The 11,074-nt window shown below is 53.2% G+C and overlaps 1 protein-coding gene across 1 annotated transcript in view; it reads left to right on the top strand.

Moving 5' to 3' along the window:
- Positions 1 to 4,135, top strand: part of POLR2F (polymerase (RNA) II (DNA directed) polypeptide F) — a 107,282-nt gene extending 103,147 nt beyond the window's left edge. Inside the window, exon 5 of the mRNA XM_011978891.1 lies at positions 3,307 to 4,135. Within this exon, the coding sequence (XP_011834281.1) occupies positions 3,307 to 3,331 (25 nt within the window). The 3' untranslated portion in view covers positions 3,332 to 4,135. The remainder of the gene's footprint in view (positions 1 to 3,306) is intronic.
- The last annotated feature ends 6,939 nt before the right edge of the window (positions 4,136 to 11,074 follow it).

Raw genomic sequence — 11,074 nt, 5'->3', positions numbered from 1 at the left:
CCTCCTGAGTAGCTGGGACTACAGGCACGTGCCACCATGCCTGGCTAATTTTTGTATTTTTAATAGAGATGGGGTTTCACCAGGATGGTTTTGATCTCCTGACCTTGTGATCCACCCACCTCGGCCTCCCAACTCTTCCTATCTTTTGTTCATCCAGTGCCTCCTATGTGTGTCCCTGAATAAGTGGCCTCAGCAGATGGATAGCAGCTCACTTCATACAGGTTGGCCAGAGGTAGCAACGGTCATCAAGTCAGCGTGTGGGAAGTGCTCTAACCACAGTAGGTGCTCACGAACAGTAGCTTCTTTTAGAACCACTTGCCTGTGATCAGATGGCCTCTCTGGGAGCCAGAGAGTCAGTGTTGGGAGGTAGAAGGTGGGGGAAGGGGAGAAAGCTGTGGTGGGGAAAGAAGAGATATGCCTAAATTTTAGGAAAAATGTTCTGAAAGGCAAACTGCAAAGATGGAAGGGACAAGCTCCCTGTCAGCATCAGGAGGCTCCAGCCCTGGTGGCCCTGGAACCAGGACCAGCTATGGGACGTGAAGCCAGAGGATGTGAGGATTCAGAGGGCGTCCTCTTGAGGTTAGGGTGGGCCAGGCCCTAGAGCTTGGAGCAAGTGGCTCAGGGGAAAGGACCAGGCCAGGCCCAGGCAGGCGGAAGCCATGGCTGCGGCTGGGTCACAGGGTGGCTGGGGTTTGACCTGGCGGCCATGATGGACTCTAGACCCAGGAGCCACTCGGGCACAGGACGGGACGGGTTGAGAGATCTGGCCATCCAGGCCCTGAGTGTGCCCTCGCTCCTCCCCACCTTCTGCCGTGGCCTTGAGCCCCTTGCGCCCGCGCCCATGGGGTTAAATCTCTCCCTGTCTCTCTCTGCTCCAAGTTGTTTTCCAAGCGAGGCAGAGAATGGTTCTCTTGTTACCAACATGGCTTCTGGGCATTGGGTAATGCGCTCCCTCTTCTCCCGCAGCGCCACAAAGGGACCTTTTGTTCCCCTCCCTGCCCCTCTCGCTGGCTCTTCCCGGCCCCCCACCCACCCCAACTCCCTCCTCCCCACGCCGCCGGCGCCCGCACCCCGGGGCTGCGCGCTGACCGTGGCGGCCACGGCGCCCTCCCTCTCCCGGCGCCTGCATTGGCGGCCGCCATCTTGCGAGTGGCCCTCGGGGCGGCTGCGGCTTTCCTGGGCCTCTCGGGGCCGGGGCGGTCGTGGGGGGCGTCTGGGGCCCCACAGGACGTCCCTGACCCACCTTACGCCCCCCAGGGAGTGGCAAGACCCTTGGGTTTCCAGCCTCCGCGCCAGGCCTCGTCCCTGCACGGGACAGGTCGCGGCCCTCCGCCATTTCCCGCGGCCCTTGCTTCCCGGGAGCGGCTCCCGCCTGACGACTGAGTGGACTGCGCTGGAGGGGGCCGCCGCTGGGACCCAGCCCCTCCAGAAAGAGCCCTCTCTGCACCCGCTCCCACCCGCGCGAAGCACAAGATGGGGCTGTCCCCGAGACAAAGCCTAAAACCAACTGTACCGGAATTTTTGGAAACTGAAACACAACGTGTCCAAGATGGGAATGTCAGGAAGCCAGCCAACGAAGTGTCTGCCCTCCGGGGACACAATATCTGTCCACTCTCCCTGCCCACGTCCCCTCACAGCCCTGCAAGGTGGGTAGGGACGGCCGATGCCATTTTTCAGATGAGGAAGCTGAGGCACAGAGCGGCTCCACAGCCAGGACTGGGCGCTCATCCAGTTGACTCCAGCGCAGATCCTCCCTTCCCAGGGCAGCCACCCCCGCCTTGTGAGAGCCGTTGCCCGGGGGAGGGGAGGGATGGAGGCCTGGGCAGTTCACCCAGGCCCAGGAGCCAGAGCCCTGGCAGGTTGCACGCAGCTGCTCCCGAGAGGCACAGCTTCCACCCCTGCACCAGCCCTGCCTCCACAGACGCGCAAAGGAAGCAAAGCCACTGCTGGCCAACCACCTTGGCGTTCCAGCCAGGCACAGACATCCAGAGAGGAAACCCACGCACCTGGCACTGGACGGGGTGGCGGGCAGGGATAGGGCGAGGGCCATTGAGTTCAGCGAGACCCTGGCGGCTCTCAAGGAAGACAGGCAAATCAGCACAGAGCCCCTGTGCTGCAAGATGGGGCCTGGGCTACCCAGGAGCTCCTAACCTGAAGTTGGGAAAGGAAGGCTTCCTGGAGGAGGTGACTGTGAATAAAATCTCAAGAGATAGTAAAAGTTCTGCAGGCAATGAAAATGAGAAATAGGGTCAGGCATGGTGGCTCACACCTGTAGTCCCAGCACTTTGGTAGGGTGAGGTGGGAGGATCACTTGAGACCAAGGAGTTGGAGACCAACTTGGGCAACATAGGGAGGCTCTGTCTCTACAAAAAAATTAAAAAATTAGCCAACCATGGTGGTGTCTGCCTGTGGTCCCAGTGGTCCCAGCTACTTGGAAGGCTGAGGCCAGAGGATCACTTGAACCTGTGAGGTGGAAGCTGTAGTGAGCGGAGATCACACCATGGCACCTCAGCCTTGGCACCAGTGAGACCCTGTCTCAAAAAAAAAAGAAAATAAATTGAGAAAAGGGTAGGAAAGCAGATGTGAATGGCAAAGCTGGTGGGAGAGGCACCCCAGGCCATGGGCTGGAGCAGAGAGGGCCTGGCAGGGGTGGTGGGAGAGGCGGCAGGGGGAGGACCGGTCAGCAAAGTGGCCACAGAGGTGGGGGACTCCAGAGGACCAAGGGTGACCTGGGAAGGTGTGTGGACTAGATCCTAAGGGCGATGAGGTCACTGGAGGATTTCAAGGGAGTCAGATTTGTGTTCTAGAAAGATCTTTACCATATGGGCTGGCCGTATACCAGTCTGGTTTATTACTGTTTTCCTAGCACCTAGCTCAGTGCCAGCACACAGTAGATGTTCACTAAATGCTTTGAATCAATACACAGGTGCCAGCTGTGTATCCAGAGGCGATGGTTAACTCCTGTGAGGGTCCTTCAGCTTCAGTTTCCTCCTTTGTGAACGAGGACACTGGCACCTGCCTCGTGGGCATGTCGTGATGGTGAAGGGAGCTTGGCAGTTTGGGCTTGCTGTCCTGCACGTGGTCAGCACTCTGTAATGGCAGCTTTTATAAAATGTGTGGAGGATGTCCCAAGGGGGAGATGAGGGCAAGGACCCCAGTCAGGAGTGGTCAAGTCAGCCAGAGGAGCGAGAATAACGATGACAACAGTGACGATCAAGGGCTGAAGTTCTTCATGTATTGCATTCATGTCATCCTCAACACAGCGAAGGAAGGCGGCACCATAGTTATCCCTGTGTTATTTTCCAGGAGGCGGTGGCTCAGAGAGGAGTGACTCACCTGAGGCCCCGTGGCCAATGCGTGGTGGATGGAAGTACATGGAACGCCAGAGCCAGGCTGGTGACCAATGCTGGTGGTGGGGACTGGTCAGGGTGGCCACCAGGGAGGCGATGTGAGGACACGGTCCAGACTGATGAAACAGGTGACGGGGGCAGGCACAGGGGGAGGGAGGTTTCAAGGACGCCCCTCAGTTTCTGGCCCAGGTGACCAGGTGGAAGGTCATTTCCTGAGTGAGGGACACAGCAGGACAGACAGGCTTGAGGAGGGACTGTTGGGATATCTGGAGTCTAGGAGAGGATCTGGGCGGGGGATGGAGGGGAGGGCGGAATGAGCTCATGGGGCAAGTGGAAGGCTAGTGGGCAGTGGAAGAGCTCCAGCCCCCAGAGACCCAGCCAAGGTCAAGTAATAACGACAGTAGACGTTACGTAGCCTTGACTCTGTGCAGACCTCATCCTGCGTCCTTACATTAACTCATTGAACCCTCTCAACCATTATCAAATTGGAGCCACCATTATCACCCCCATTTTATAGTTGGGGAAACTGAGGCAAGAGACATTAAGCCTGCAGTGTTGGAATAGGCAAATCTGTAGAGAAAGGAACGTGGGTGAGTGGTGGGCTGGGGAGGATCATAGCTAACGGGCACAGGCTTTCTTTTTTGGGTGATGAAAATATTCTAAAATGACTGTGAAAATATTGCACAACGCTGTGAATATGCAGAAACCCACTGAATTGTATGCTTTAAATGTGTGAATTGTATAGTATTTGAATTTCACCTCAGTAGAGCTGTTACCAAAAAGCAAGAAAGAGAGAAAGAGAATATTTGTACCTGGACACTTTTGCCTCTGGGTGGAGATTACTCCACCTCAGGAAGCAGTAAACCCCAACCACCAATTTTTGGAGGCTTGCTCCATATGACTTTGGGGAGGGGTTGGGGAGGGATGGGGTAGGATAGTGTCTCAGCTGCTCTTCCTGGAGGAACAAGGGCCCAGCCAGCAGATCACCCAGAAGCTTGGTGCCCCAGCCCCTCCTAGAGGAACCCCAGTGTCTGCTTGGGTCCAGGAACACACAGTGGCTGCCTTCCTTCCGGTCCTCCTGGTCCCCACAGGTCATGGGCTGGAGACCCAGGATGGTCTCTGTGATGGTCACACCTGGCTCCTCCCCCCATATCCCAACTAAGGCTGGGAGGCCCAGGCTGCCCTGGTGCCTAGGGGCTGTGACTGACCCATGGCCTGTGCCAGGATGGCGACTGTGAAGAGGCTCCAAGGAGCCCGTGGGTATGAGCCAGTGGGGGAATGAAAAGAGGAAGGGAGAAGTCTGCAGGCCTGCCCCACCCAGCTGGAGGGGTCAGAGAAGGAGCTGTGCTGTCCAGGAAGGTGGGGTGGCCAGCAAAGTGGCCTGGAGAGACGAGGAGGAGAGGGTGTGGGAGAGTGGCTTCCCATGCCATGGCACCTTCTCCAGAGTAGGGTCACGAGCATTCAGGAGGGAAGGAAGTGCAGACAGCTAGTGGACAGTTCTTTGGGGAAGCTGGGCTGAGAAGGGAGAGGGGGTAGAGCAATAGCTGTTTTTATTTTCTGGACTGAGAGGAAGGAATGGATAGTGGGGAGAAGAGCTGCTGACCACACAGCAGAGGGGTGGGCCAGTGGGAGAGGAGCTTCTGCAGAGATGGGGGTGTTCTGGAGCTAGATGGGTCCCCTACTCCCAGGAGGGCAGTGGGTGGGATGCGGGCTGAGAGCTGCAAAGCTGATGGCAGGAGGGGAGGCCGAGGGGCCCTGTGGCCTCTCCTCTTTGCAATAGAGGAGGGGTGTTGGGATTGTGGGGCTTCAGGGGGTTTGCTGTCTCTACTGAAGGCCCCAGAAGAAGGAAGCCTTGGGGACCAGAAAGGGTGGGTGGCGCTGGGAGAGGGCCCGCATGCCACTGCTGGGCTGTGTGGAAGTCCCCGTCTGAAACGGGGTTGTTTCTCTTGAGAGCTCCAAGTGCCAGCCATGTGCCCCTGGCCTGAAGAACAAGGGACCTGTCCTCTGTGGGTTCATTTACAGCTTTTCAGAGGTGCCCCCGCCTGGTCCTGGGCAACTTGTCATCAGCGCACCTGGTGTGGATACCGAGGAGAACTAACAGAGGCCGGGCAGCTCCCGGTGCTTCCCCAGGCCCCCAGCCCCACCCCTCAGCTGAGGACAGCACCTCCCTCTCCCACCCAGGCTGTACCTGCCACTGCCCTCCACTCCACCGGGCTCAGCACACAGCAGGGCTCAGTCAGTTTGCCCTTATGCCTGTATGCTCTGGGCAGATTTCAAAGCACTTTCCCTTAACTACCCACAGAGCACCATCTCTCCACCACTACCCGTATGCATACACACCCAGTGGGGATGGGGAGAGTTCCCCCCACCCTGGACCCAAATCAGGCACTTCCTCCCAAACGAGCCCCTCCTGTGCCTCATCGGCCCACTCGAAGGCCATTTATTCTTCCTTTTGACACAGTCCTGATACCTTGGGTGCTTCCATTCCCTAGGCTGGAGGGGAATTAGAAAGGTGCATGGGAGGAGAGAGGGCCTAGGAAAAGAGAAGACAGGTGGTAAGTTTGTTTTGTCAACATTTGCAGCCAAATTTCAAGGGAGGCCCTGGAGCCACTGTATAACACAGACATGACACCTATGGGGCTCTTGTTGAAAGACACACGGGTGCTCTGCTGGCTTGGTGGCTGTGATGACTTCAGGCAAATGGCAGCTGCATTGGTATGAAACTTTGTTAAAGCAAACTAGGTATAAATAAAGATTCATGTTCAAAGATCTGTATTGCAATGTGTCTAATTGTGAAGAACTGGCCACAACCTTAATCAACAGTAGAGGATTACAGCGTCATTCCTGTAATCCCAGCACTTTGGGAGGCTGAGATGGCTGGATCACCTGAGGTCAGGAGTTCGAGACCAGCCTGGCCAACATGGTGAAAACTCGTCTCTACTACAAATACAAAAATTAGCCAAGCGTGGTTGCGGGCGCCTGTAATCCCAGCCACTCAGGAGGCTGAGGCACAAAAATCACTGGAACCTGGGAGGTGGAGGTTGCAGTGAGCCAAGATCATGCCACTGCACTCCAGCCTGGGTCAGAGAGCAGGACTCTTGTCTCAAAAAAATGAAAAACAAAAAACCACAAACCAGTAGAGGATTGGTAAAGTGCATCATAGCACAATCCTGTGACAGCATATGACACGGTCACTAAAAAGATCCCTATGAGGATTTTTTTTTGTGGCACCAGGAGGAACTTGGGGCCACAAGTGTGTTTGAAGGGTCAATGATCAATGCCACACAGGTAACAAACTGCCAAATCTAAACATCTTACTTTTTTTTTTTTTTTTTTAGGTGGAGGTCTCGCTCTGTCACCAGGCTGGAGTGCAGTGGCACGATCTCAGCTCACTGCAACCTCCGCCTTCTGTGTTCAAGAGATTCTCCTGCCTCAGCCTCCCAAGTAGCTGGGGTTACAGGCGACCGCCACCACACCCAGCTAACTTTTGTATTTTTAGTAGAGACAGGATTTCACCATGTTGGCCAGGCTGGTCTCGAACTCCTGACCTCAGGTGATCCGCCTGCCTCGGCCTCCCAAAGTGCTGGGATTACAGGCATGAGCCACTGCGCCCGGCCCCCTTTTTTTTTTTTTGAGACAGAATTTTGCTGTGATGCCCAGGCTGGAGTGCAGTGGCGCAATCTCGGCTCACTGCAACCTCTCCTTCCCAGGTTCAAGCGATTCGCTTGCCTCAGCCTCCTGAGTAGCTGGGATTACAGACACGTGCCATCATACCCAGCTAATTTTTGTATTTTTAGTAGAGACTGGATTTCACCATGTTGGCCAGGCTGGTTTCGAACTCCTGACCTCGGGTGATCCGCCTGCCTCGGCCTGCCAAAGTGCTGGGATTACAGGTGTGAGCCACCGTGCCCGTCCAGCATCTTTCTTCTTAACACGATATATGAGGCCCTGGAAAACCTGGCCTCTGCTGGCCTCCTTAGCCTCCTCCCTCGCTGCTGAACTGCTGTGGTTCTCACAGCTGGGTTTACTCTATGCCTTTCCATATGCTGTTCCCTCTGCCTGGAATACCTTTCCCTGCTGTCCCCATCTACTTTGGTCTAACTTCTACTCCCCATTTAAGAATCAACCCCACAGCAAGATTGCTTGAGCCCAAGAACTTGAGACCAGCCTGGGCAATGTAGTAAGACCTCATCTCTCCAAAAAATTAAAAAAATTAGCTGAGTGTGGTGGCACACACCTGTGGTCTCAGGTACTTGGGGGTTGAAGTGGGAAGACTGCTTGAGCCTGGGAGGTCAAGGCTGCAGTGAGCCGAGATTGTGCCACTGAACACCAGTATGGGAGACAGAGCAAGACTTTATCTCAAAAATAAATAAATAAAAAATAAGGCCAGACATGGTGGCTCGTGCCTGTAATCCCAGCACTTTGGGAGGCCGAGGTGGGCAGATCACCTGAGATCAGGAGTTTGAGACCAGCCTGGCCAACATGGTGAAACCCCGTCTTTACTAAAAATACAAAAAATTATTTGGTGGGAGCCTGTAATCCCAGCTACTCAGGAGGCTGAGGCAGGAGAATCGCTGGAACCCAGGAGGTGGAGGTTGCAGTGAGCTGAGACTGCACCACTGCACTGCAGCCTGGGCGATCGAATGAGACTGTCTCAAAAAAAAAAAGAAAAGAAAAGAAAAAAGAGTCAGCCTCAGCATCTTCTCCTCCTCCTGGAAGCCTCCCTGGCCGCCTGGCTGGGCTAGGGTTCCCTTTTCTGGTACCCCCTAGTCCTCTGTGCTTACTGAATATTCCACACGCAGTTATAATTTTTGGTTGACTTGCTGACCCTCCACTTCCAGCCTGTGAGTCCCTTGAGGGAGAGACTGTGTCTGGTTCGCCTCCATGTCCCAGCGCTGGCCCCATCCTGGCACATCTGGGCAGGAAGTCACACGACCTGGTTCTATTCCTGGTCATGTTCCTGTCCCAGCCGCCCCTTCGGTTTCCCCATCCAAAATGTGGGAGAGCTGGGCTTTGCCAGGTCACTTCTGAGGGCACCATTGTCCAGAAGATGGACAGGGCTCGCATGGCCCAGGCCTGTGCCAGGTGCTCGAGATTGATGGGTTGAGGGCCACGGGCAGCGCCCTCAGTCAGAAACTCCCTCCGTGGCTCCCTGTAGCCCCGTGTAGAGAATGGGGTGGGTGTAGAGAGGGGGCGGAGGGCTACATGCCAGGGCCTCAGCAGACCAGACCCCACCAAAGAGGCTGGCCTGGCACCCCCCAGCAGGAACGGTGGCCCCCAGTGGTTATCAAAGGCCAGCGGGGCCCCTCCCTCCAAGGATGAGGGGGTGTCCCTGGGCTGCCACTGACAAGCAGGGCCATCCGTCAGCCCTGAGCACAATGGGGTCATTAACCCCTGACCCCAGCTCCTTTTTAGCCACTTCCTCTGAGGGCTGGGTGTATGGGGCTGAGAACGGATGGGGGATTTCTGTCAAGCCTCGCTTTTCAGCGAGGGGCCCAGGAGCAATGGCTGCTTGGCTGCTCCCAGGCTCTCTAGCTCCCAACCTCTGCGGCTCCTGCAGGGTCTGGGGGAGCCTCCCACTCTCTGTCCCCTGAGAGGGCACCCTCTAGGCCAACCACCCTCAAGCCAAAGCAGTGTGTGTGGGGAAGGACAGATAGAGACCCTGAGAAAGAGACAGAGACTCAGAGAGAGGGAAGCCGAGGTGGGCAGATCATCTGAGAGAGACACTTGAGACTCGAGACGGCTCCTTTCCCTTTACAAAGTGCGTTCACGGGAAAAATCATAGACCAACCCTGCTTGTGAAATTAGATGTGAAAATCCTAAATCAGATATTAGCCAAACAGATACATGCATCATGCCCAAACTGAGTTTATCTTAGAAATGTAAGGCTCATTTAACATTTGAAAAATCTATTAGTGAATTTATCACATTAATGAATTAAGGGAGAAAAGTCATATGATCATCTTGGCACTGGAAATCAAGGTCAACATCTACTTAAGATAAAAATGTTTTAGCAAACTGGGGATAGAAAGGAATTTCCTTAGACTGGGCATGGTGGTTTCCAGCACTTCAGAAGGCCAAGGCACATGAATCGCTTGAGCCCAGGGGTTCGAGACCAGCCTGGGAAACACAGTGAAACCCCATCTTTACAAAAAAGACAAGTTTAACTGGGCGTGGTGGTGTGCGCCTGTAATCCCAGCTACTTGGGAGGCTGAGGTGGGAGGATCGATTGAGCCCAGGAGTTTGAGACCAGCCTGGGCAACATAGTGCATAGTGAGACTGTGTCTCAAAAAAAAAAAAAAAAAAGAAAGAAAGAAACTTCCTTAAACTGATAAAGATTATCCACAAATCCCAGCACAAACACAGAGTTCTTAAAGGAGCAATGGACACATTTCTTAGAATCAGGGATGGATTTGCCCCTCATCCATGAGTCGATTCAACATTGTACCTGAGGTCCTAGCCTGGAAAGTAGGCATGAAAGAAGGGATAAGAATTGGAAAAGAAAAGCAAAACTGGGATTATTTATAAGTGGTATGATTGTCTATTCATAGAAAACCCCAAATCATCTACTGGCAAACTATTAGAACTATGAATGAAATTTAGCAGAGAAAGGATATTCCCACATCCAATCAATATGAAAAACTAATTATAGGGTGTGATGGCTCGTGCCTGTAATCCTAGCACTTTGGGAGACTGAGGTGAGTGGATCACTTGAGGTCAGGAGTTCGAGACCAGCCTGGCCAACATAGTGAAACCCCATCTCTATTAAAAATACAAAAATTAGCAGGTGTGGTGGCATGTGCCTGTAGTCCCAGCTACTCTGGAGGCTGAGGCAGGAGAATCGCTTGAACCTGAGAGGTGGAGGTTGTGATGAGCCTAGATCGTGCCACTGCACTCCAGCCTGAGCGACAGAGCAAGACTCCATCTCAAACAGAACAGAATAAAACAAAATAAAACAAAAATGAAACAAAACAAAAAAACGAATTACAGCTAAAACACAGATAATCCTTGAAAACATGATGCTCAGCGAAAGAAGCCAGAGGTGAAAGGCCACATAGAAAGTGATTTCATTTATATGAAATGCCCAGAATAGACAAATCCATAGTGACAGAGAGTAGATTAGTGGCTTCGGGGGGCTGGGGAGAGGAGGGCTTGGGGAGTGACTATGAATGAGTTAAGTTTTCTTTTGGTGTGATGAAGATGTTCTGGAATTAGATAGCAGTGATGGCTGTATATAACCTTGAGAATATAGGAAAAACCACTGAATTGTACACTTTCAAATGATGAATTTTTATGGTATGTAAATAGTATCTCAAGAAAAAAGTAATTGCATTTATAAACATCAGAGCTGACAACATATAATTTTTTAAAATCTTCCATTTACAATAATAACAAAAATTACATCTAACAAAATATTTATGGTGATAAAATGCTATTGAGGTACAGGCACATTGAAAAATGGTTTTCCTTTTTTTTTTTTTTTTTTTCTTTAAGACAGAGTTTTTTTACTCTATGGCCCAGGCTGGAGTGCAGTAACATGATCCTGGGTCCAAGTGATTCTCATGCCTCAGCCTCCTGAGTAGTTGGGATTACGGGTGCGTGCCACCATGCCCAACTAATTTTTTTTTTTTTTTTTTAAGACAGGGTCTCACTCTGTTGCCCAGGCTGGATGGTGCGATCTTGGCTCACTGCAACCTCCGCCTCCCAGGTCCAAGCAATTCTCC

Source organism: Mandrillus leucophaeus, unplaced genomic scaffold, assembly GCF_000951045.1.
Source record: "Mandrillus leucophaeus isolate KB7577 unplaced genomic scaffold, Mleu.le_1.0 Scaffold2, whole genome shotgun sequence".
NCBI lineage: Eukaryota > Metazoa > Chordata > Mammalia > Primates > Cercopithecidae > Mandrillus > Mandrillus leucophaeus.
This window is presented reverse-complemented; position numbering and strand designations above follow the sequence as displayed.